Source organism: Lithobates pipiens, unplaced genomic scaffold (genome assembly GCF_037356315.1).
Source record: "Lithobates pipiens isolate NorthernLeopardFrog02 unplaced genomic scaffold, aLitPip1_a1.2 Scaffold_27, whole genome shotgun sequence".
Taxonomy (NCBI): Eukaryota; Metazoa; Chordata; class Amphibia; order Anura; family Ranidae; genus Lithobates; species Lithobates pipiens.
The window spans coordinates 29,170,929-29,195,126 of NW_027507788.1; the positions used below are offsets into that span (position 1 = coordinate 29,170,929).

The window sequence follows — 24,198 nt, forward strand, 5'->3', positions numbered from 1 at the left end:
CCAGTCAAGTTCCTCCCCAAAACGCGCTCATCTGTGTCTTTATGGACCTTGCTTTGTGCACTGGTGTGCAGTCATGTTGGAACTGGAAGGGGCCATCCCCAAACTGTTCCCACAAAGTTGGCAGCATGAAATGGTCCAAAATGTCTTTACATGCTCACGCCTTAAGAGTTCCCTTCACTGGAACTAAGGGCCAAGCCCTAAGAAACAACCCTCCATCATAATCCCCCCTCCACTAAATAATGTGGACCAGTGCAAAAACCAAGGTCCCAAAGACATGGATGGGATGGAGGAACTTTTTTGGCCTGCACAAAGTCCCGACCTCAACCCGATAGAATCTCTTTGGGGTGAATTAAAGCGGTGACTGCGGGCCAGGACTTCTCATCCAACATCAGTGCCTGACCTGACAAATGTGCTTCTGGAAGAATGGCCAACATTCCTATAGACACACTCCTAATCCTTGTGTGCAGCCGCCCCAATACTTTTTGTTATATAGTGTGTGTGTGTGTGTGTGTGTGTGTGTGTGTGTGTGTGTGTGTGTGTGTGTGTATATATATATATATATCTATATCTATATCTCACAAAAGTGACTAGACCCCTCAATCCAATGTAAAGTAGTGAGTGTACAGCTTGTATAACAGTGTAGATTTTCTGTCCCCTCAAAATAACTCAACACGCAGCCATTAATGTCTAAACCGCTGGCAACAAAAGTCAGTACACCCCTAAGTGAAAATGTCCAAATTGGGCCCAAAGTGTCAATATTTTGTGTGGCCACCATTATTTTCCAGCACTGCCTTAACCCTCTTGGGTATGGAGGTCACCAGAGCTTCACAGGTTTCCACTGGAGTCCTCTTCCCCTCCTCCATGATGACATCACAGAGCTGGAGGATGTTAGAGACTTTGCACTCCTCCACAAAGGATGCCCCACAGATGCTCAATAGGGTTTAGGTTTGGAGACATGCTTGGCCAGTCCATCACCTTTACCCTCAGCTTCTTTAGCAAGGCAGTGGTTTTCTTGGAGGTGTGTTTGGGGTCGTTATCATGTTGGAATCATGCTCTGCTTCAGTATGTCACAGTACATGTTGGCATTCATAGTTCCCTCAATGATCTGTAGCTTCCCAGTGCCGGCAGCACTCATGAGGCCCCAGACCATGACACTCCCACCACCATGCTTGACTGTAGACAAGACACACTTGTCTTTGTACTCCTCTCCTGGTTCTTGCCACACACGCTTGTCACCATCTGAACCAAATAAGTTTATCTTGGTCTCATCAGACAGCAGGACATGGTTACTGTAATCCATGTCCTTAGTCTGCTTTTCTTTAGCAAACTGTTTACAGGCTTTCTTGTGCATCATCTTTAGAAGAGGCTTCCTTCTGAGAGGACAGCCTTGCAGACCAATTTGTTGCAGTGTGTGGCTTATGGTCTGAGCACTGACAGGCTGACCCCCCCCCACCCCTTAAAACTGTACATCAATGCTGGCAGCACTCATACATCTATTTCCCAAAGACAACCTCTGGATATGACACTGAGCACGTGCACTCAACTTCTTTGGCCAACCATGACGAGGCCTGTTCTGAGTCTTGTTAAACCGCTGTGTGGTCTTGGCCACTGTGCTGCTTTTCAGTTTTAGGGTCTTGCCAATCTTCTTATAGTCTAGGCCATCTTTATGTAGAGCAAGAGTTCTTTTTTTTTCAGATCCTCATAGAGTTCTTTGTCATGTGGTGCCATGTTAAACTTCTAGTGACCAGTATGAGAGAGTGAGAGCGATAACACCAAATTTAACACACCTGCTTCCCATTCAAACCTGAGACCTTGTAACACGAATGAGTCACATGACACCGGGGAGGGAAAATTGGGCCCAATCATTTTCATTTAGGGGTGTACTCACTTTTGTTGCCGGCGGTTTAGACATTAATGGCTGTGTGTTGAGTTTTTTTGAGGGGACAGAAAATTTACGCTGTTATACAAGCTGTACACTCACTACTTCACATTGTAGCAAAGTGTCATTTCTTCAGTGTTGTCACATGAAAAGATAGAATAAAATATTTTAAAAAATGTGAGGGGTGTACTCACTTTTGTGAGATACTGTATATATACAGTGCCTTGAAAAAGTATTCACACCCCTTGACATTTTCCACATTTTATCATGTTACAACCAAAGACGAAAATTTATTTTATTGGGATTTTATGGTATAGATCAGCCTTTCTCAACCTTTCCAACATGGAGGAACCCTTGAAATAGTTCTCCGGTCTCAGGGAACCCTGGCTAAAAATTAGAAATCTACAACTCATGATACATTAGTGTGATGGTCAGTGGGAAGAATTGTCCTTACACTTGTGGTCATTGGGAAGAATTACCTCCTTACAGATAGCTAAAAAGATCAATGATGACAGTGGGAACATATCTGAGAGGCAGAAATTGCCCAATGCTGAAGGAACCCCTAGCAATCTCTGGAGGAACCCTGGTTGAGAATCACTGGTATAGACCAACACAAAGTGGGACATAATTGTGAAGTGAAAGGAAAATGATGAATGGTTTTCAACATTTTGTACAAATAAATATGTGAAAATTGTGGTGTGCATTTGTATATCAGTACTTTGTAGAACCTCCTTTGTCTGCAATTACAGCCACAAGTCTTTTTTTCTTGTGAAAAGTGTGTAGTAAATTTGTATTCAGCCCCCTTTTCTGATACCCCTTACTAAAATCTAGGGGAACCAATTGCCTTCAGAAGTCTCCTTTTTAGTAAATAGAGTCCAACTGTGTGTAATTTATTCTCTGTATAAATGCAGCTTTACCGTGAAGCCCTCAGAGGTTTGTTAGAGAACATTAGTGAACAAACAGCATCATGAAGGCCAAGGAACACACCAGACAGGTCAAGGATAAAGTTGTGTAGTAGTTGAAAGCAGGGTTAGGTTATAAAAAAAAATAAAAAATATCCCAAGCTATGAACATCTCACAGAGCACTGTTCAATCCATCATCCGAAAATTGAAAGAGAATGGCACAACTGCAAACCTACCAAGACATGGCCGTCCACCTAACCTGACAGGCCGGGGAAGGAGAGCATTAATCAGGGAAGCAGCCAAGAGGTCCATGGTAACTCTGGAGGAGCTGCAGAGATCCACAGCTCAGGTGGGAGAATCTGTCCACAGGACAACTATTAGTTGTGCTCTCCACAAATCTGCCCTTTATGGAAGAGTGACAAGAAGAAAGACATTGTTGAAAGAAAGCCATAAGAAGTCCTGTTTGCAGTTTACAAGAAGCCATGTGGGGGACACAGCAAATATGTGGAAGAAGGTGCTCTGGTCAGATGAGACCAAAATTTAACTTTTTGGCCTAAAAGCAAAACTCTATGTGTGGCGGAAAACTAACACTGCACATCACCCTGAATACACCATCCCCACTGTGAAACATGGTGGTGGCAGCATCATGTTGTGGGGATGCTTTTCTTCAGCAGGGACAAGAAAGCTTGTCAGAGTTGATGGGAAGATGGATGGAGCCAAATGCAGGACAATTTTAGAAGAAAACCCATCGGAGTCTGCAAAAGACTTGAGACTGGGATGGAGGTTCACCTTCCAGCAGGACAACAACCCTAAACATACAGCCAGAGCTACAATGGAATGGTTTAGATTAAAGCATATTTATGTGTTAGAATGTACACACAGGGTAGCACCGCTCTAACTGTGAAAACCTCCAAATATGCGTGTTGGTTACTTGTACCTTCACTCCAGGTGTCAGGTTCAGACAACCTCCCACTAGTCACACACTCGGAATATAGATCTATGGAAAGAACCCGCATTCTGGAATCCATATAAATTCTTTATTGGATAATCACCAAGTACAAACTAACTGCTAACATGTTTCGGCAAAGAGTCTTGTTCACAGCTCTTCACCGAAACATGTCTGGATTCCAGCGTGCCGGTTCTTTCCATATATTCATGTATTAGAATGGCCCAGTCAAAGTCCAGACCTAAATCCAATAGAGAATCTGTGGCAAGACTTGAAAATTCCTGTTCACAGACGCTCTCCATCCAATCTGACAGAACTTGAGCTATTTTGCAAAGAAGAACGGGCAAAAATGTCCCTCTCTAGATGTGCAAAGCTGGTAGAGACATCCCCAAAAAGACTTGCAGCTGTAATTGCAATGAAAGATGCAATGCAAAGTATTGACTCAGGGGGGCGCCATACAAATGCACGCCACACTTTTCACATATTTATTTATACAAAATGTTGAAAACCATTTATCATTTTTCCTTCCACTTCACAATTATGTGCCACTTTGTGTTGGTCTATCACATAAAATCCCAATAAAAGACATTTACATTTTTGGTTGTAACATGACAAAATGTGGGAAATTTCAATGGGTATGAATACTTTTTCAAGGCACTGTATATATACAGTATCTCAAAAAAGTGAGTACACCCCTCACATTTTTGTAAATATTTTATTTTATCTTTTCATGTGACAACACTGAAGAAATGACGCTTGTTTACAATGTAAAGTAGTGCGTTTACAGCTTGTATAGCAGTGTAAATTTGCTGTCCCCTCAAAATAACGCAACACACAGCCATTAATGTCTAAACCGCTGGCAACAAAAGCGAGTACACCCCTAAGTGAAAATGTCACATGTTCTCCCTGTGCCTGTGTGGGTTTCCTCCGGGTAGTCCGCTTTCCTTCCACACTCCAAAGACACGCTGTTAGGTTAATTGGCTTTTGTCTAAAGTGGCCCCAGTACAGTATATGAATGTGAGTTGGGGACCTTAGATTGTAAGCTCCTTGAGGGTAGCGACGGACGTGAATGTACAAAGTATATGTAAAGCGCTGGCGCTATATAAGTACCTTAAATAATAATATAGACACGTGCCAGAGTATTTACATAGGAAAAGGGCTCTATATGCTTATTCGCATCCAAATGACATCCAGTACCTCTGCCAGACTGAGCCTCGAGGGTTAATGCACATTGGACATTAAGTGCCCCTGTTTAATGGCTGCTCACCACTCGATCAGATGCAACCACGTTGACAGGTATTTTGATATGCAAGAAATTAAGCACACTATAGTGCATTACCAGGCATACAAATCATTTATTAAATGTTTATGCACTTCCAATAGTGTAGACAAGTATGGCGTTAAGGATAGGACACAAGACTCGCACGCTGCTTGAATCTGCGGCCGTACGTGAGGACGTCGCTGCCAAAGGCTCCGCCCCAACACATTTTGTCCAATGACGTCTTCGGGGGGATAACGAATAATGCTAATGCCCACGGGGGTAATTAGGGTGTGCCCAGGCACACCCCATGCGTACGCCTATGGTGCTGGCATCTCTTGTACTCATCCAGAAGTAGCATGTATAAGCAATGTAAGAGAGCCGCACCCCTGACAGCCCAAACTCAAAAGGATAGTAATGAACAACCTCAGTCTTGGATCCTTCCAAGCCACGCCCCCCCGATGCTGGGTGAAATGCGTCAGTGGGCATGGCTGGGGAGAAAACAAGGCTGAGGCCGTTCCTTACTATCCTTTTGAGTTTGGGCTGTCAGGAGTGCCGCAGTCTTACATTGCTTGTAGAAGAGGGTGCAGCTATATTCATATGGGTGGCCGTCAGTGAGAATCAGTCGTTTTTTGCTGACGGAGCTCAATGCTGTACACACAATGTATACAAACATAGTTATATAGGTACAATGTGTACAAATATAGTTACATAGTTACAATGTATATAAAACATAGTTATGGCGGCTGTCAGATTTGTACTCGGGACGGATCAATGGCTAGCACCGCTGTCATTCGCACGTTTCCAGCCAACTTTATTTGGGCATTGGATCAATTGGGGAAGAAAATATCTTCCAGTTTTGTTTTTCTGTTCGGGGAGGTAGTGACTAGGACAAGAAGGCATAGACAACATTTAAAATATTAGAATTCCTAACACATCATCACTCTACTAAAAATCAAAATTTGTGTGTTTTTATTTATTTTTTGTCTGTGCCCCTATTGCAGAGAATCAAACAGTGAAATGTCATCGGAACGCCATATAGAATACAAATCGGGACATTTTGCGACATTTCGGGGCCACTGAGGACCCTTTCCTCCGGCAGTAGTGACAGCAAGGGGTCCTCGGTAGACCGAAACATCACCGTTTGGTCTGCGACAATAAATAAAGGAAAAGCTTGTTATGTATTCTGCGTGGCGTTCTGATGACATTTCACTGTTTGTTTGTTGGACTCCTTTGACAGTGCCATCCATCAGTGGCTCACCATAGCACCCGTCCTTGTAGAGGTTTATGGTTTTAAGACGTTCACTGGATTCAATGCACTTTTGGCCCCCATTGGAGAGAGTTCCCACCAACTCGACCCCCCCAATAAGGCACACAGGCAGTTTTCGCTTGTCCCCACCAAATCCCATGTTTTGGGAGCCTGATCCGACATAGGTGCAACGCCCTACCCCATATGTGATCAGAGATGTACAATGTATGGCATGAAAGCCAAATTCCAGTGTTTGGGGGGATACGACCTTGAACATGGCCCTGAATGCACATACCACATGGTGCCCCATCCAGCTCCCACATAGCCTGTCATATATTTGAGCTGGATGCAGCACCTGTGCCTCCCGTGCGCCCAAAAACACCAGGATTTGGCACTGATAGGCCAAACCTGCCCAAGTGTATTAGACCTAAGGATGACCAATGGAAGTATACACCGATCATACATAACATTATTATTTCCCATCTAATATCGAGTAGTTCCCCCTTTTCTGCCAGTCTCAAAGGATAGTAATGAACAACCTCAGCCTCGGCTCCTCTCCAGCCACGTCCCCTGACACTGGACGAAACGCATCAGAGGGGAGTGTGGCTGGGGAGGAGCCCCTTTTGCCACAAAAATAGCCCTGACCCATTGAGGCATGAACTCCACTAGACCTCTGAAGGTATGCTATGGTATCTGTCACCAAGTCGTCAGTAGCAGATCCTTTAAGTCCTGTAAGTTGTGAGGTGGGGCCTCTATGGATCAGACTTGTTTTTCCACCACATCTCACAGATGATCGATTGAATTGAGATCTTGAGAATTTAGTTACCAAGTCAACACTTCACGTTGTTGTGTTCCTCAAAAAAAAATGTAATTCATCAGACCAAGCCACCTTCCTCCATTGCTCCGTTGTCCAGTTCTGATTCTCACGGGCCCATTGTAGACACTTTTGGCTGTGGACACGGGTCAGCATGGGCACCCTGACCAGGGCCGCCTTTAATATTGATTGGACCCTGGGCAAAGATTTTCTTAGGGCCTCCCCCCATGCAATTTCGCTCTCCACCTTCTCTGAGACATACAATAAATAGCAGCAAGACTTAAAATCAGTTTACTGTATCAGATCAGGCAGCGATTGCGATTGGTTGCCAGAGGTTACAGCATATTATTACTGCTTACTGGCTGGTTGCTAGAGGTTACAGCACTCCTTAAGGCTCACTGATTAGTTGCTAGAGGTTACAGCACATTTCTGCTTGTTGATTGGCTGCTAAAGATTACTGTACAGTAATACTGCTCACTGGTTGCAATAGGTTACAGCACATCTTCTCCTCACTGCAGGGGGGCATGATATACCTATGAATGCTGCCTTTATATACATAGCAATGCCGTTGGCCTCAGCTATTTACATATGCATGCGACTGCTATTTACATATGAATGCCAGTATTTATAGGTAAACACAGGTCTGCAGGTGAGTCATCTGTACATAAAAATAGGACAGAGCTGGGCAGCATTAGCAGCAGCACAGTACTAAAACTTCAAGGGAATGTAAACTGGGATAGTTGGCAAATATGAGGCAGCTGCTTTGGGCCCCACAACAATGACAGGGCCCTGACCCTTTTGCCCTGCCCTAAAGACGGCCCTGACCCTGACCACTCTGCAGCTATGCGGCTCCATACACAACAAACTGTGGCCTCCATGAACCGGACTTGTTTTTCCAGCACATCCCACAGAGGCTTGATTGGACTGAGATCTGGAGAATGTGGAGGCCAAGTCAACACCCCAAACTCATTGTTGTGTTATGCAAACCATTCTTGCAGTGCGGCAGGGCACATTATCCTGCTGAAACAGGCCACATCATGGAATACCGTTTTCATGAAGAGATGTACTTGGTCACCAACAATGTTTAGGTAGGGTGTACATCCTCTCCGGCTTGTCTTCTTCCCATTCTGCATCCTGGTGACATCTCTCCCCTTGGTAAGTGACGCACATGCACCCGGCCATCCACAAAATATGATTGATGAGAACAGACCACCTTCTTCCATTGCTCTGCGGCCCAGTTCTGATGCTCACATACCCAATGTAGGCACTTTTGGCTGTGTACACGGGTCAGCATGGGCACACTAACCAGTCTGTGGCTACACAGCCCCCAACTTGAGGGACAACACGTTTACTAGCTTCCTAATATATACTATCCATGTCCAGATGCCATTGTAACTACAGTAGATAATCAATGTTATTCAATAATGTTATAGCTGATCGGTATATGTCTGGCTGGAGCTCTAACCTTTTCCTGCTCTGTCGAAAAATGAAAAAAAAATGTAACTGCTCCCCTGGATAGAAATTCCCCAGAGGTGGAAAAATGATTGTAGAATACGGGAACCATGATTCAGTCCAGATGATTACCCAGCAGGTGGTTGTAATGAACCAGGACCTTAGATAACAATAGGTAAGGTTCAGAAGAGTGAGGAGGTTATGGCATTCATTTTTGATGAGCATTGCTTACTAGGCTCCTGGGATTTGTCCAACTCTGGATGGAATAATATATAATATACAGGCTTTTCCTGTTTATAGACTGAACAGACTATGAGCCAAACCCTCTGAGAATTCGGAACCTGTTGAGCTCCACCAGTCATGAAGTAGCTGGTGTAAGACGGAGATGGACAAATCCCACGAGAAGACGAGAAGAGAAGTTTTGCAGTTGAGGATTGCTACTTTTAATTAAATTCCATGCTATGGCTTTCACCCATCAGTCACGATTATGTAGGTTGACTTGTTTCATTCCAGCCGTCGCTGGAAGCAGATGTTACCTGGTTCCTGGAAAATAAAATGTATTGCCTTGTGAACAAATCCAAGGAGCCAATTTATCTATCAAAATATAGCGGGCACTTAAACTAAAGGCAATTTTATTATAGTGTTGGATGGAGTGGCAAGGGATTAGAACACCTATCAGGTATATGTTGCTGTCTGAGTCCCTGTTATGGCTGAGCTGAGCCACGGTTTTACCACCTCAACGACCACCCACCATTACAGCCTGACAGGACTATACACATCCACGGCATTATTTCATTCGACCATTGGGATCAATAGGGCCGTATACCACAACTGTGAGCCAAACGCTCAAGGGGCTCACAGTTTCAAGTCCTGAGCTACTAGTCAGGCCTTAAGAGTTACTCGCCACCAGTTGCCCCACCCCTAATCCCGCCCCTAAATATGACCTCGTAAATTATTTAATGAAATTACACTGTAATACCGCGTACACACGATCGGAATTCTCATCGGAATAAGCTCTGATGGTTTTCCCGACGGAATTCCGACGAAATTCGGCTCAAGCTGTCTTGCCTACACACGGTCACATCAAATTCCAATCGTTTATAATGCGGTGACGTACAACACGTACGACGGGACTAGAAAAAGGAAGTTCAATAGCCAGTAGCCAATAGCTTCTGTCTTGTAGTTGAATCTGAGCATGCGTGATTTTTGGCGTATCGGAATTGCATACACACGATCGGAATTACCGATAGAAAGTTTTTCCATCGGGAAAATTGAGAACATGCTATCAATTTTTGGCTTGGGACAGTTAATATCCGATGGAGCATGCACACGGTCGCATTTTCCGATGAAAAGCTCTCATCAATCTTTTTCTGGCCGTAATTCCGATCGTGTGTACGCGGCATTAAATGTTTTATGCAGAATTTAACCTCCTCCCGCCCGCCCTATACCCGAATGACGGCCTTAGAGCGGGCGGCTTCCTTCGCCTGGCCGTCCCTGGACGGCCTGGTGTTTACTTCCGCAATGCGCGCCGCCGGGGGCGCGCATCGCGGAAGTATTGTATTTGCCGTGTCTCCCGGAGACAGGCAAATACAGATCGCCGTGAACGGCCAATCAAAGCGGCCGTTCACAGCGCGATCGCAGCTGCCAATGGGAGATGATCTCATATGTAAACATATGAGATCATCTCCCATTGCCGTGTCTCTCCCTCCTCACACAGAGACAGCGTGTGAGGAGGGAGAGCGATCTATGTGTCAGCCCCAGTGCCAGTGTCAGCCCCAGTGCCAGTGTCAGCCCCAGTGCCTGTGTCAGCCCCAGTGCCATCTGTCAGCCCCAGTGCCAGTGCCATCTGTCAGCCCAGTGCCATCTGTCAGCCCAGTGCCATCTGCCAGTAGTGCCAGTGCCGCCAGTGCCACCTGCCAGCGCCTGCCTTCAGCCCCAGTGCCGTCAGCCCCAGTGCCGTCAGCCCCAGTGCCGCCAGTGCCACCTGCCAGCGCCAGTGCCGCCCGTCAGCCCCAGTGCCGCCCGTCGGCCCCAGTGCCGTCCGTCAGCCCCAGTGCCGTCCGTCAGCCCCAGTGCCGTCAGTGCCGTCAGCCCCAGTGCCGTCAGCCCCAGTGCCACCTGCCAGTGCCATCCGTCAGCCCCAGTGCCGTCAGCCCCAGTGCCGTCAGTGCCGCCAGTGCCACCTGCCAGTGCCACCTGCCAGTGCCAGTGCCACCTGCCAGCGCCAGTGCCATCCGTCAGCCCCAGTGCCAGTGCCACCTGCCAGTGCCACCTGCCACCACCAGTGCCGCCAGTGCCACTTGCTAGTGCCACCTGCCAGTGCCACCTGCCAGCGCCAGTGCCATCCGTCAGCCCCAGTGCCGTCAGCCCCAGTGCCGCCAGTGCCACCTGCCAGCGCCAGTGCCACCTGCCAGCGCCAGTGCCATCCGTCAGCCCCAGTGCCGCCAGCCCCAATGACACCTGCCAGTACCACCTGCCAGCGCCATCTGCCAGCCGCAGTGCCATCTGCCAGCCCCATTTGCCAGAGCAATTAGCCAGAGCAAATAGCCAGCACCATCTGCCAGTGCCATCTGCCAGTGCCAGCCCCAGTCCCATCTGCCAGTCCCATCTGCCAGCCCCATCTGTCAGCCCCATCTGCCTCCAGTGCCATCTGCCTCCAGTGCCATCTGCCTCCAGTGCCATCTGTCAGTGCCACGTGTTGTCAGTGCCACGTGGGGTCACTTTGTGAGCATTTCCATTGTCCTGGTGCTCCAGGGCCTTCAAAACTGTAATAGGTGGTTGAGAAATAAGATGTGTAATTTATGCTCCTAGAACGCCTGATGGTGCTATTTCAATATTGGGCCTCTGTATGTGGTCAGGCTGTGTAAAAGTCTCACACATTTGGTATCGTTATACTCAAGAGGAGTAGTAGAACGTATTTTGGGGTGTCATTTTTGCTATGTACATGCTATGTGTTGGAAATATCTTATAAATGGACAACTTTGCGTAAAAAAAAATGCGTTTTCATTTTTTTTCCACATTTTCCCAAAACTTCTGAAAAAAAAATGAACCATTCAAACGACTCATTATGCCTCATTGATTATACGTTGGGGTGTTAGCTTTCCAAAATGGGGTCACTTTGTGGGCATTTCCATTGTTCTGGTGCTCCAGGGCCTTCAAAACTGTAATAGGTGGTTGAGAAATGAAATGTGTAATTTATGCTCCTAGAACGCCTGATGGTGCTATTTCAATATTGGGCCTCTGTATGTGGCCAGGCTGTGTAAAAGTCTCACACATTTGGTATCGTAATACTCAGAAGGAGTAGCAGAACGTATTTTGGGGTGTCATTTGTGGTATACACATGCCATGTGAGAGAAATAACCTATTACATTGAAAATTTTGTGAGAAAAAAAATAAATAAAAAATCTTAATTTTGCAAAGAATTGTGGGAAAAAGATGACAACATCAAAAACCTCACCATGCATCTTAGTAAATACCTTGGAATGTCTACTTTCAAAAAAGGGGTCATTTGGGGGGTATTTGTACTTTCCTGACTTGTTCGGGTCGCAAGAAATGAGATAGGCCACCAGTACATCAGGTGTGATCAATTTTGTGCGATTCGCACCACAGATTGTAGACTCTCTAACTTTCACAAAGACCAAATAATATCCACTAATTTGGGTTATTTTTACCAAAGATATGTAGCAGTATAAATTGTTGCCAAAATTTATGAAAAAAAAATTATAATTTGCAAAATTTTATCACAGAAACAAAGAAATATGCGTTTTTTTTTCAAAATTTTCGGTCTTTTTTCATTTATAGCGCAAAAAATAAAAACCCCAGAGGTGATCAAATACCACCAAAAGAAAGCTCTATTTGTGGGAAAAAAAGGACACAAAATTCATTTGGGTACAGTGTTGCATGACTGAGTAATTGCCATTCAAAATGTGAGAGCACCAAAAGCTGAAAATTGGTCTGGTCAGGAAGGGTGTTTAAGTGCCCAGTAAGCAAGTGGTTAAGGTACGTATATAGGTAAATATTAACAATAACAATTTTAACATAAAGGATATTTAATCGATCTGACTGTGATAAATAAAATAAAAATAAGGATAAAATAAAATAAAAATAACAATAAAATGTGATTGGCTACTATAGGCACTGTATACATCAATACTGTCTTGTTAAGTAAATATTTTAATGCTATATTAAATATAGCATTAAAAACTTTAAAACCAATAAATGACACTTTTACTGATTTACGATGCAGAGAGACTTGGAGCCGACCATGGCACTGGACAGGGGAGCGGGACCTGCCAAAGTTAACTTTTCCTACAAACAATCTGGTGATTGGTTGTTAGGCAGTCTGAGCAACTAATCACCAGCTTGTTAATAGGGAAAGTAAACTTTGGCAGCTCCTACCCAACCCCCTTCCCCGCCCCCACCTCATATAGTTCTTTGCAGACTCCCGCTGTATGCCAGGCCTTGCTAAGAGAATGGCAGGGCAGAGGCTAGGAGGAGAATCAGCAACCCCGCCTGCGGCTCCAGCCTCCACACTCGCCCTCGGCTTATTTCCACTCGCCTATTGAGAGCAGGTGAGTGGAAATTTTGGGGGCTGGTATTATCACAGTATTAGTGTCACTGGTGGTGTCATTTCCCCCCAGCGTCCGTTTGTGTTCCCATTATAAGTCACTGATCACTGCCATTACTAGTGTTAAATAAAAATTCTAGTGTGTATATATATATATATATATATATATATATATATATATATATATATATATATATATATATATTATATTTTGTTTTACATTTCTTTTCCTTTTTTTTTTTTTTTTTTTATCAAATACATGTAGCAGAATACATTTTGGCCAACATTTTTTTTTGACAGAAAATTTTATTAGACAAATCAGCATTACATTGCAAAGTACAGTATCCAATAGTACACAGATGTAGAAAGGAAAAAAGAAAAAAACACCTTCATCCAGTAACCATTCTTAAATCAATAATCCAGCAGTACAGATAACAGGAGCATCCATTACTCTATCATAAATACAGGACATCCCCAGCGGAACTTCACAGCCATCATACAGGTACCTGACATCCGCGCGAGCCCGCGGAAGGGGGTGGGCCAGGGAGGAAATGGTCGGGAGAGAGAGGACAGGGCGGTCAACCGGGGGGGGGGGGGGGATCACCACCGTCTCAGCTCAACTCAAAGTTAGGGGGAGGGGGAACCAAGATCAGCGGACGCATCTATCCAGGATGACCAAATTTTATCAAATTTCCCCGGACATTGTCTGCTTTCATAGGTCAACTTATACAGGGGGAGCACCAGGTTCACTGATTTCCTCCACAAGGCAGGGGTAGGGGGGTCTTCGAGTTTCCATTTCAATAGAATCTCGCGTCTGGCATAATACAATGCGAAGGTAAGGCACAGTTTACAGTACCTGTCCCCCTCAACGTCTGCCAAATGGCTCAATAGTAGGGTTTGAGGGTCGACCTGGAGGTTCGACCCGGTCACAGCATTCAGCGTAGAAACCACTTCCTCCCAGTAGGGCTGGATTTTGGGACATGACCAGACCATGTGCCAGAAAGTGCCCTCCTCCTGTTTACACCTTTGACAATTAGGGTCTCTTTGGGGGTAAATCCGTGCCAGCCTCTGCGGGGTGAAGTAGGCCCTATGCAGGAATTTAAATTGTATAAACCTGTCTTTCGCGGCTATCATTGTTGGAATGTAAGAAGTCAGGCACTCCTCCCATTCCTCCTCCCCTAGGGACGGAATGTCCGAACTCCACTTCTCCCGGGTTTTGGTCAAACTAGTATCATGTTCCACCGTTAGGTAAAGATATAAGGTCGACAGGGTTCTCCCCATCACCCTGGAAGTCAGTAGGCGTTCAATGGAGTCCGATTCCAGAGTCAGAGGGGCAGGAAACTGAGCCCCAAAGGCATGCTTCAGTTGCCAATATCTGAACTGGAAAGAAATTGGAAGCACATATGTACGTCTCAGTTCTTGGAAAGTCATTAGCCTACCCTGATGAACTATGTGCTTTAAAGTGACGATTCCTCTTTTCGCCCACAGAGAAGGGTCTGGGATACTATTCAGGTGAGGGAGCATGGGGTTGCCCCATAGGGGCATATGTGGGGAGATGTGATTGGGCTTTCCATAGCTCCTCCTTGCCTCCCGCCAGACCCTCACCGTGGTACGCATCAAGCCCGTCATGGAAGAGCTCGCTCTAAGCCCCCGAAATGGTAGGTTGCTCAGAGCTGCATAGGAGCCAAGGATGGCTGCCTCCAGGGTGACCGCCGGGTTCTGTGTGGGCTGGGAGAACCACCACCGAATTGTGACCAAAACGGCCGCCCAGTAGTAGATCTGAAAGTTTGGGAGTGCCAGGCCCCCCCCCCCCGATAGTGGGATTTTGGCCAACATTTATGAAGATATTTTTTTAATTGTATATGTTTTGTAGCAGAAACTAAACATATATATATTTTGTTTTTTTGTCTTTTTTTATTTATATCACAAAAAAAGAAAGAAAGCTCTATTTGTGTGGAAAAAAAAAACTATATATAAATTTAGTTTGGGTACGGTGTTGCATGACCACGCAATTACCAGTTAAATTAGCGCAGTGCTAAATAGAAAAAAAAAGCCTGGTCATGAAGGGGGTAAAATCTTCTCGAGCTCAACTGGTTAAACCTTTTCTAATATTGTTGGTGGAACACATCTTCTTGTTCCTAAAAACGTATTTATCCAGATTTGTTGCAGTAACATGGCTAAGAAAAAAAATTCTTATGTTTTATTCCAAAATAGTATTTTTTTGCAAAAAATTTTTTTTTTCTTGCAGGTTATGGAAACTTTCAGTGAGCTAAGTCTTACGGAACGTGAAGTTGAGATAGTTGTGGCTACCAGAGAAGAGTCTGATGATCCTGATGGCTCTCCTCCTGAAGATTGCTGGGACTTTTCAGTGGCGGTTGCAGGTGGTCCTGGTGTGGGGAAAACTGTCCTGATACAGGCCCTTCTGGGCTTCACTGAGAACAGTCAACATTCAAGAGCAGCTTTCCTGCATCCTACTAGGCCTGGTGGACCATTGCTTTACCTTCATCCTTCCCACCCGGGATTGACTCTCTGGGAGCTTCCTCTAGAAGACGGCTGTCCTGAAAAGTGGATCTCTGAAGCGGACCTTCTTCTTCTGGTTACCGACGGTCAGTTCTCACAAGCTCATGTTGACTTGGCTAGCAGTGCCTTCAACCAGGGCAAACGGCTCTGTCTTGTACGCACTAAAGTGGACTGCAACCTCCATACCCTGAAGAGGAGGATGAAGGAGGAGTACAACCGGGTGGAAGTGCTTTCTGCGTTGCGTATGGTCACCATACAACCTTTCAGCAAGATGACCAAGGAAGAGGCTCCACCGCTGTTCTTGGTGTCTGGCTTTGAGCCAAATAAGCTAGACACCCCAAAGCTGAAGGCTGAGGTAGAGAGCACATCAAGAGAATGTGGAAGGTAAGAAGACTGGGAGGGTGGAGGTCTTAGAAATGGCAGTAGTGCCAAAGGATTTACAATTCTGTCCAGCTAGTTTTTTGATATACCCCAGGCAGAAAATGTAGCCAGAGCTAGATTTAGATTTTGGGGGGCCTGGGGCACTTCAGGTTCTGGGGGCCCCTTATACACAGAGTTGGTTTACATTCTCAGTGACAGTCACACATTTTAAATGCATGGCACATTGTCATTCTGAGGTCAAACATGCCCACACATATGCAGCTCTATATGTGGTTTGCCTAAGGGCCGGTTCACACTGAGGGCGATGCGAGGCGACACGACTTGCCTCACCGCGATCTGACAAGTCGCCCCCGTTCTGTACAATGGAACCATTCTGAGAGGAGCGACTCGAGTCGCTCCGACTCAGAAAAAAGGTTCCTGTACTACTTTCGGGCGACCTCGGGGCGACTTGCATTGACTTCTATACAGAAGTCATTTGCAAGTTGCCGCTGAGGTCGCGGCAGGTCGCGGCGAGGCAAGTCGGTGTCGCCTCGCTTCGCCCGCAGTGTGAACCGGCCCTAAGCCTTCGAAAATAATTTTTTAGAAAAAGGATACAATATACCAGTCCAGAGTTTTACAGATGATGGCCGGCAAAATATTACTTCTCAAGATACATTTAATAAAACGTTTTTATTATACATTTTAACTTCTTTTTTTATTTCATTTTAGTATTAAAATTTTTTTTTAATATGTTTTTTTTATATCATTTTTGTATAGAGGGGGGCCCCTTCTGTCAGGGGGGCCCGCGGCAATTGCTCCTTTTGCCCCCTTATAAATCAGACCCTGAGCAGCTGACACTGCAGGTGACACCTCTTTCTCTTTTAGAGCTAAAAAATACAATGGTGCCACCCCCTGCCCACAGCCTTCTAAATGGAGAGTGAAGGAACAGCAACCCACTTTGGTCTTCTCAGTCTGATTGCATGTGGCAAAGGATAGTTGGCTACTAGCAATGCATGATTGGCTACTATTACTGCCTATATTTTAATTTGTGATTTTATGTGATCTTCTGTACATGTGTTCACTTCTTACCTACTGACCAATGCATATGTGCGGCAGAAGGGCTGGTGAGCCTTAAAGCGGAGCTCCACCCAAAAGGGGTGTTATGTTACCTTTTGGGGGGGAGCAGGTACCTGTTTTTGACAGGTACCCATCCGCACTTCCAGGATACCTCATCATGGGGAGATTCATCTGAAGTTGGGACCCTCTCTCCTCCGCCGCCGGGCCAGTTAGCGCAGCGTGCTTCACACATATGCAAAAGGGAACCAGCTGTGAAGCCGCAAAGCTTCACTCCCGGTTTCCCTTACCAAGAATGCCGGCGAATGGCACCTGAGAGCCGATCGGAAAATCAGCTGGGGTGCCGACATCACAGGATCCCTGAACAGGTAAGTGTCCTAATATTAAAAGTCAGCAGCTACAGTATTTGTAGCTGCTGACTTTTAATTCTTTGGTAGGGGCACACAACTCCTCTTTAACCACTTGCCGACCAGGTCACGTACATTTACTGCTGCAGGTTGGCAATGCTGCGTGAATGGCAGTACCTGTACGGCGGCTCGCTCAGTTACGGGAGGCACGCTCTCGCTCCTGCTGCACGCTGAAGGAGCGTGCCCGTGGTTCGGGGGGACATGATGTTCCGCCGGCGACCTGCTATCACCTAGTACAGAGGCAGAACGGGGATCTGCCAATGTAAACAAGCGGATCCCCGTTCTGACAGGGAACATGTCAGAAGTCTTCTGTTCCCAGTGATCAGGAACAGTGATCTCAGTCATGTCCCAGTGAGCCCTTTCCCCCTACAGTTAGAACACACCCAGGTAACACACTTCACCCCTTCACCCCCTAGTGTTAACCCCTTCCCTGCCAGTGTTATTTTTACATTTATCAGTTCATTTTTATAGCACTAGTCGTGTCTATGAGTCCTGATTGAGTCTGACAAGCCTGTGTTCAGCCCAACCAGCACCTGGAAGCAACATACTGGGGACGTTTAAGCAGTACCATTTTAACTTTTTTTTTTTTTGGCCAACTATTGTAATGCAGATTTAAAAAAATGAAAGTGTGAGCTTTGACCATAGAACATGTATTTTATTTAACTGTCTTGTTTTTTCTAGTATGTCGTATATATCTTTTAAAAAATGTGCTTTTGATAACCTACAGCAATATCCTTTTCCCTCAGACCTCTTTGTCTTGCCCAACAAGGCTATGAAGTGATTGGCTATGAAGAAATTGCAGAGTTGCAGTCTGCATTGGAGAGAGGTGGGATTTCAGAGATGGTCAGATTCATCCAGAGCAGCCTGGATTCTCTGCTGGACACTAGATTTGACCTTGCGATGATGGGTGGTAACCCTGAGTTTCGTCACTCAATTCTAAACTCCCTTCGGGGAGTGATCGATGGGGAGGATGGAGTAGCTCGTGGTGGAAACCCAGAAAACCCCATAGAATATCCCTGTCTAAAGTACTCCAAGGCCAGCCTGTGGGACCTCCCTGGGATGGAGAGTCTGGAGTCCCAGCCGAAGAAATACCTAGAAAGTGTGCACATCAACCTCTATGACTTCACACTGCTGTTCCTTACACCGTGGCAAGAGGCCTCTTCTAGTTACAAATCTTTAGTTCTTGAATTGAAGAAAGAAGGAAAGAAAAGTGCTTTTGTCCAGGACTGTGGTGAAGATGATAGCCAGCAAGGAGCAAAAGATAGTGAAGTCTTTGTCCTGTCTCCTAGTAAAATTCCAGGTCCTGAGTTCTATAGTTTTTTGAGTTTTCTAGAGAAGAAGCTCTCCAGCCAGAAGCTGCGAGCCTTCATGCTTTCACTCCCAAACCTCTCTGCAGAAGTCATTCAGAAGAAAATGGAGGCGCTTTCCCAAGAAGTATGGAAGGTAGCCTTGCTCTCCAGCCTGGTGGCTACCGTACCCATCCCTGGGGTAGCACTTGCATGCGACCTGTCCTTACTCACTGCACGTCTGGACACTTATCGCCAAGAACTGGGCCTAGATGCCGACTCATTAGCTAATCTGTCCCATAAGTCAGGGGTTCCAGTGCCCACACTTATGTTAGAGATCCAGAGCCCCACGGGAAAAGGAGTAACACGGGAGCTTGTTGGGAAAATGCTTGGCTCTTCCACGGGTATTGGGTTGGAAGTTGCAGGAGTGTTTTTACATAGATTCCCATTGTTGGGTCCTTTGGCTACCGGAGGAATCGCTTTCCATGCCAGTTATTTAGTACTTACCCGCTGCCTGCAGGCCATGTCAGAGGATGCCCAGCGGGTACTTGCCCGAGCACAGTCACGTGCTTAGGTTATTAAAGGTTAAGTCCACTCAAACTGGATATTTTAGGCGCAGGTGAAGCCTGGTGGGCTTTGTAGGCCTCTGGTTTACTATGTGTTTTGGAAACTAAATGCAAGATCTCCTTGCCATAATTTGTTCCTGTCCACTTGGGAGTAAGGGTTCTTGCCCACCTTTTTGTGTTCCAGCTCCTCCTGTTACTTCCCCCTTAAAACAAAAGAAAAAAAATACAAAATACAACAGAGAGAGAACGGAACCCCCAATAATGACCACAGCAGATGTGCAGAGATCCAATCATTGGAGTATCTGAGATATATTAAAATATGGTTTAACCCATAAGCTTTTACCAAAAACTGAAATATCAGTTTTGCGTGGACCGACCTTTCAAAGAACAACTTCACCCAAAATATACTTCTCTGGTTTAGGTGGAGTGGCGCAAGGTTTTTTCCTCACCTCGCACCACATCTAAAATTTTTACTTTTTTTCAGCCAAGCTACTCGTGTCACTGTATATTTATATGGAGGACACATGATACTGTATTTCTGACCTACTAAATGGGTTTTCCATAGTAATATAAGGAGAACACAGCCTTGCCTCACAGCCATACCACTGAGTAGAGGTTGAACCCTTGTCCCACTCCACCTAAAACAGACTAATCACTGTTTCTTTGCAATTGTATTTTTACATTGCTTACAATGTCAATTACCATTACCGTGCTTTTTAATTGCCCATGCATACAGTAAATATTGCTGCTAATACCATCTGTTTAAGTTCTGAGTTCTAAAGGGTGTACTTATAGTGTAACTCCACCTTTCAGGCTACTTCTGAATTCTGAATCAGAGCAGTGAAATATTCATTACTGCACATATATATTACATTTCTTAATCTCTTATGTGTATATGGACTCTAAAAATTAAAGGACAACCCCGCCCCCCGCCTGTTATAATAATTACCTGCCTCCCTATTCCAGTGATATTTATTAAGTGGTCCTGTCTGGCACTGCATAGTCTTTGCAAAGAGTGTATCCCTGTCGGGTCCTCGGGACCACGGCCCCATTCATCCCTAACGGTGAGCCGTATTCTTCTGAATGGCTGGATGCCACTCTCTGTTCTGCAGATCAGTAACTTGAGCTCCTTGTACTCATTGTAGTCCCCACTACCAAATGCTCATCAGACAACTCTGATAAATACAAAGTAAATGAAAAGAGGGGGTTTTTGGGACTTTAAATGAAAGTGGTTTTAAAGTCAGAAGCTTTTTTTTCTTAATGCATTCTTTGTATTAGGATAAAAAACCTTCTGTGTGCAGCAGTCCCTCTAATACTTACCTGAGCCCCATCCCTATCCAGCGATGTCCACGAGTGCCTCGGCCAACCGGGACTCTCCTCCTGATTGGCTGAGACACAGCAGCAGCGCCATTGGCTCCCATTGCTGTCAAACAAAGTAATTTAGCCAATTAGTAGAGAGGGGGCAGGGCCGAACCGGGGCTCCGTGTTTGAATGGACACAGGGAGCTGTGACTCGGCTCGGGTGCCCCTATAGCAAGCTGCTTCCTGTGGGAGCACTGAACAGGAGGGAGGAGCCAGGAGCGCTGACATGAGACCCAAGAAGAGGAGGAGCTGAGCTGCTCTGTGCAAAACCATTACACAGGGCAGGTAAGTATGACATGTTTGTTATTTTTAGAGAGAGAAAAAAAACGAGACTTTATAATCCCTTGAAGCCATAAATACCTAAAGTCATGTGCCTCTTTCCCGGTATCTGAAATAAAATAACGAGGAAGGTTGGCACAAAACTGGTAAAATTATTAGTACTTGATAACATATTTATTGGTTAATTCATATATATATACATGTGTGTGTATGTGTGTGTGTGTGTGTGTGTGTGTGTGTGTGTGTGTGTGTGTGTGTGTATATATATATATATATATATATAATGTGTGCGTGTGTGTGTGTGTGTGTATATATATATATAAATATAATGTGTGTGTGTGTGTATATATTATAATATAATATAATTTCTTTTTTTTTGGGCACAGACAACCAAAAGCCTGTAGGGAGTGTGTACGGGAAATGGCAATTCATTTCCTGCATCATAATTGTTCTCAGATCAACAGCTTGCTGGCAAAAGAGAGTGGGAGGAACTGGGGTGGATTGGGACACTACAGCAATGCCTGTATGAAACTACTGATCAGGTAGGGTGTGCTCTCTGTACTCATTGCAGGGATTTTTGGTTTTGACTGTAGTTTTCTTTTATAAGTCAACACTTCCAAATACCAATGTCAGTTTTGAGTGGCTGCTGGTTGGCGGCAAGGTTTTGCATCGGTTTGTGTCACCTCCAACAATGTCTCTCAGGCTGGGGGATTCACCAGTTGCCTATTCTTCATTAAGCTCCAACCTTTAGGTTGTTTTCAATGTAAATTTGTCAGAAATGTGGATAATCTTGTGTTATTGATTCACGAATAAATCTGTCCAATCCATTAGAATCTGATTATACAGGGATTGTGTAATCTCCTTTAGAGTTCTAATGTAAGGGCCTATATAATCAATTAATTATGCAAACAGGCAAGTCCTTACACACGTACCGTACCTGGGAACTTGCCGGATATCATCCCGGACATGCTGGCTTTTCGTGTGGTTTACTGGCCTGTCGCAGATATTTAACATTCTGGCATTTTATAGGTTAGAAGGGGGTGGTGGGGATTATGATGGAATTGGGGATTGGTGGAGGCAAGGCAAGGGAACACAAACCAATCCCCTTCTTCATTCACCAAATTTCACCGCCACCTTCATAGCCACCCCCCTCACTCTTCTTCGTCCACCCACCTGCATCAGTTACTGCCACCAACCAACTCCCCACCTTTCCAAAATCTCTGGCTCGGGCAATTCCAAAAGTTTAATATACCAGAAGCTTATAGGTCAGAAGGGGGCAGTGTGGGTTATGATGGGATTTGGCATGTGGTGAAGGCAGGGCCAATCACTCCTTTCTTAGGACTGTCACCCAGAGACATACCCCAGAATTTCCCATGCCAGCCAAGTTAGTACAGAGAGGGAACACTAACGCATCCCCTTCTTTTTCATTCACCCACCTTCATCACCACCCCTCTCACTCTTCCTCATCCACCCACCTGCATCAGCTACTGCCGCCAAGCAACTCCTCACCCTCCTGAAATCTTTGGCTTGGACAAGTCAAAAAGTTTAATATAACAGAAGCTTATAGGTCAGAAGGGGGCAGTGTGGGTTATGATGGAATCTGGGGTTTGTTGAAAGCAAGGCAGGGCATTCCCTTCTTAGGACTGTCACTCAGAGATATACCCCCGGAGATTCTCCATGCCAGCTGAGAGGGGGAACACAAACACATTTCCTTCACCACCATCCCCCTAATTCTTCACCATCCACCCACCATAACCTGCTTCAGCTATTACTGCCAACCAACTCCCCGTTCTCCAGAAAGCTTGGGCATTTCAGAAAGTTCCCAGGTATGCTCACACAACATAATTATTGGTAGCTCTAAATAAGATGGTACAATAAGATTGTAATGTCTATGGTCAACTTAACGTCAGCCTGAGCTTCGCCCTTAACTGCCAGACTCCCTCCAGCAGCACGAACTTACCTTTCCTTCCTAATAACACAGCATTGTAATTTTTTATTGGTCTAACTAATCTATGTTACAGAATCCATTGTGTTCATTTATTTATATATGCAATGTCTATAGTGAATTTAACTTGCAAGCCGTGTAACTGTTAAAGCTATTAAAATTGAAAATTCCACAAGAAACCATTTTGTACTTTCTTTTCATTAAGCCAGAGGAAAAAACAGTTATGCAGCGTCTCTGTATATGTTGCAATTTTTAAAGCGAGTAAGCCATTACTGGGCTGGAAAAAGTGAACCCTAAATCCCATGACCCCCAACCTTGGCTGACCCTAATGCTAAACCCTCCCCTCAACTAAACCCTAAAATGTAATTGTGCCATGAATTGGAATGTCCTTTGTCTGAATTCTGTCTTGGCAGCTAGGCTGTAGCCATCCTGAGCTTTGTATACATTAGGGGTCTCCAAATTTTCTAAAGAAGGCCTGTTTAGGACACTTCAGACTTTAGAGGGACCGGACTAGGGCCAGGGAGAGTAGAAAATGTCCTGGCATCCAGTGGGAATAAACAGTGCCCTAAATTTGGTGTCATTGGGAGGACTAGTGCCTAATCGTTGATGTCAGTTGGAGGAATAGTGCCCCATCCATGTCAATGGTAAGAATTCTGCCCTATTGCTGGTGTAAGTTGGAGGAATTCTGTCCTTTTGTTAGTGTCAGTGGAAGGCATAATGACCCATTGTTGGTACCAGTGGGAGGAAAAGTGGCCCATCATTGGTTTCAATAGAAGGAATTATGCTTCATCATTGGTGTCAATGGAAGGAATTGTGCCTCATCATTGGTGTCAATGGAAGGAATTGTGCCTCATCATTGGTGTCAATGGAAGGAATTGTGCCCCATCATTGGTGTCAATGGAAGGAATTGTGCCCCATCATTGGTGTCAATGGAAGGAATTGTGCCCCATCATTGGTGTCAATGGAAGGAATTGTGCCCCATCATTGGTGTCAATGGAAGGAATTGTGCCCCATCATTGGTGTCAATGGAAGGAATTGTGCCCCATCATTGGTGTCAATGGAAGGAATTGTGCCTCATCATTGGTGTCAATGGAAGGAATTGCGCCTCATCATTGGTGTCAATGGAAGGAATTGTGCCTCATCATTGGTGTCAATGGAATGAATTGTGCCCCATCCTTGGTGTTGATGGAAGGAATTGTGCCCTTTTAATGGTGTCAGTGGGAGGAATAGTGCTCCATTGTTGGTGTGGTGTTAGCAACAGGAATTATGCCCCATTGTAGGTGTCAGTGGGTGGAATATTGCTCCAAGGGCCAGGTAAAGGCAAGCAAAGAG

General features: G+C 45.3%; 1 protein-coding gene across 1 annotated transcript in view; it reads left to right on the forward strand.

Moving 5' to 3' along the window:
* The window catches only part of LOC143933703 (interferon-inducible GTPase 5-like), a 26,302-nt gene extending 3,257 nt beyond the window's left edge, over nucleotides 1-23,045 (forward strand). Inside the window, exons 2-3 of the mRNA XM_077456692.1 lie at nucleotides 15,317-15,972; nucleotides 18,176-23,045. Of these exons, the coding sequence (XP_077312818.1) occupies nucleotides 15,320-15,972; nucleotides 18,176-19,289 (1,767 nt within the window). The 5' untranslated portion in view covers nucleotides 15,317-15,319 and the 3' untranslated portion in view covers nucleotides 19,290-23,045. The remainder of the gene's footprint in view (nucleotides 1-15,316; nucleotides 15,973-18,175) is intronic.
* The last annotated feature ends 1,153 nt before the right edge of the window (nucleotides 23,046-24,198 follow it).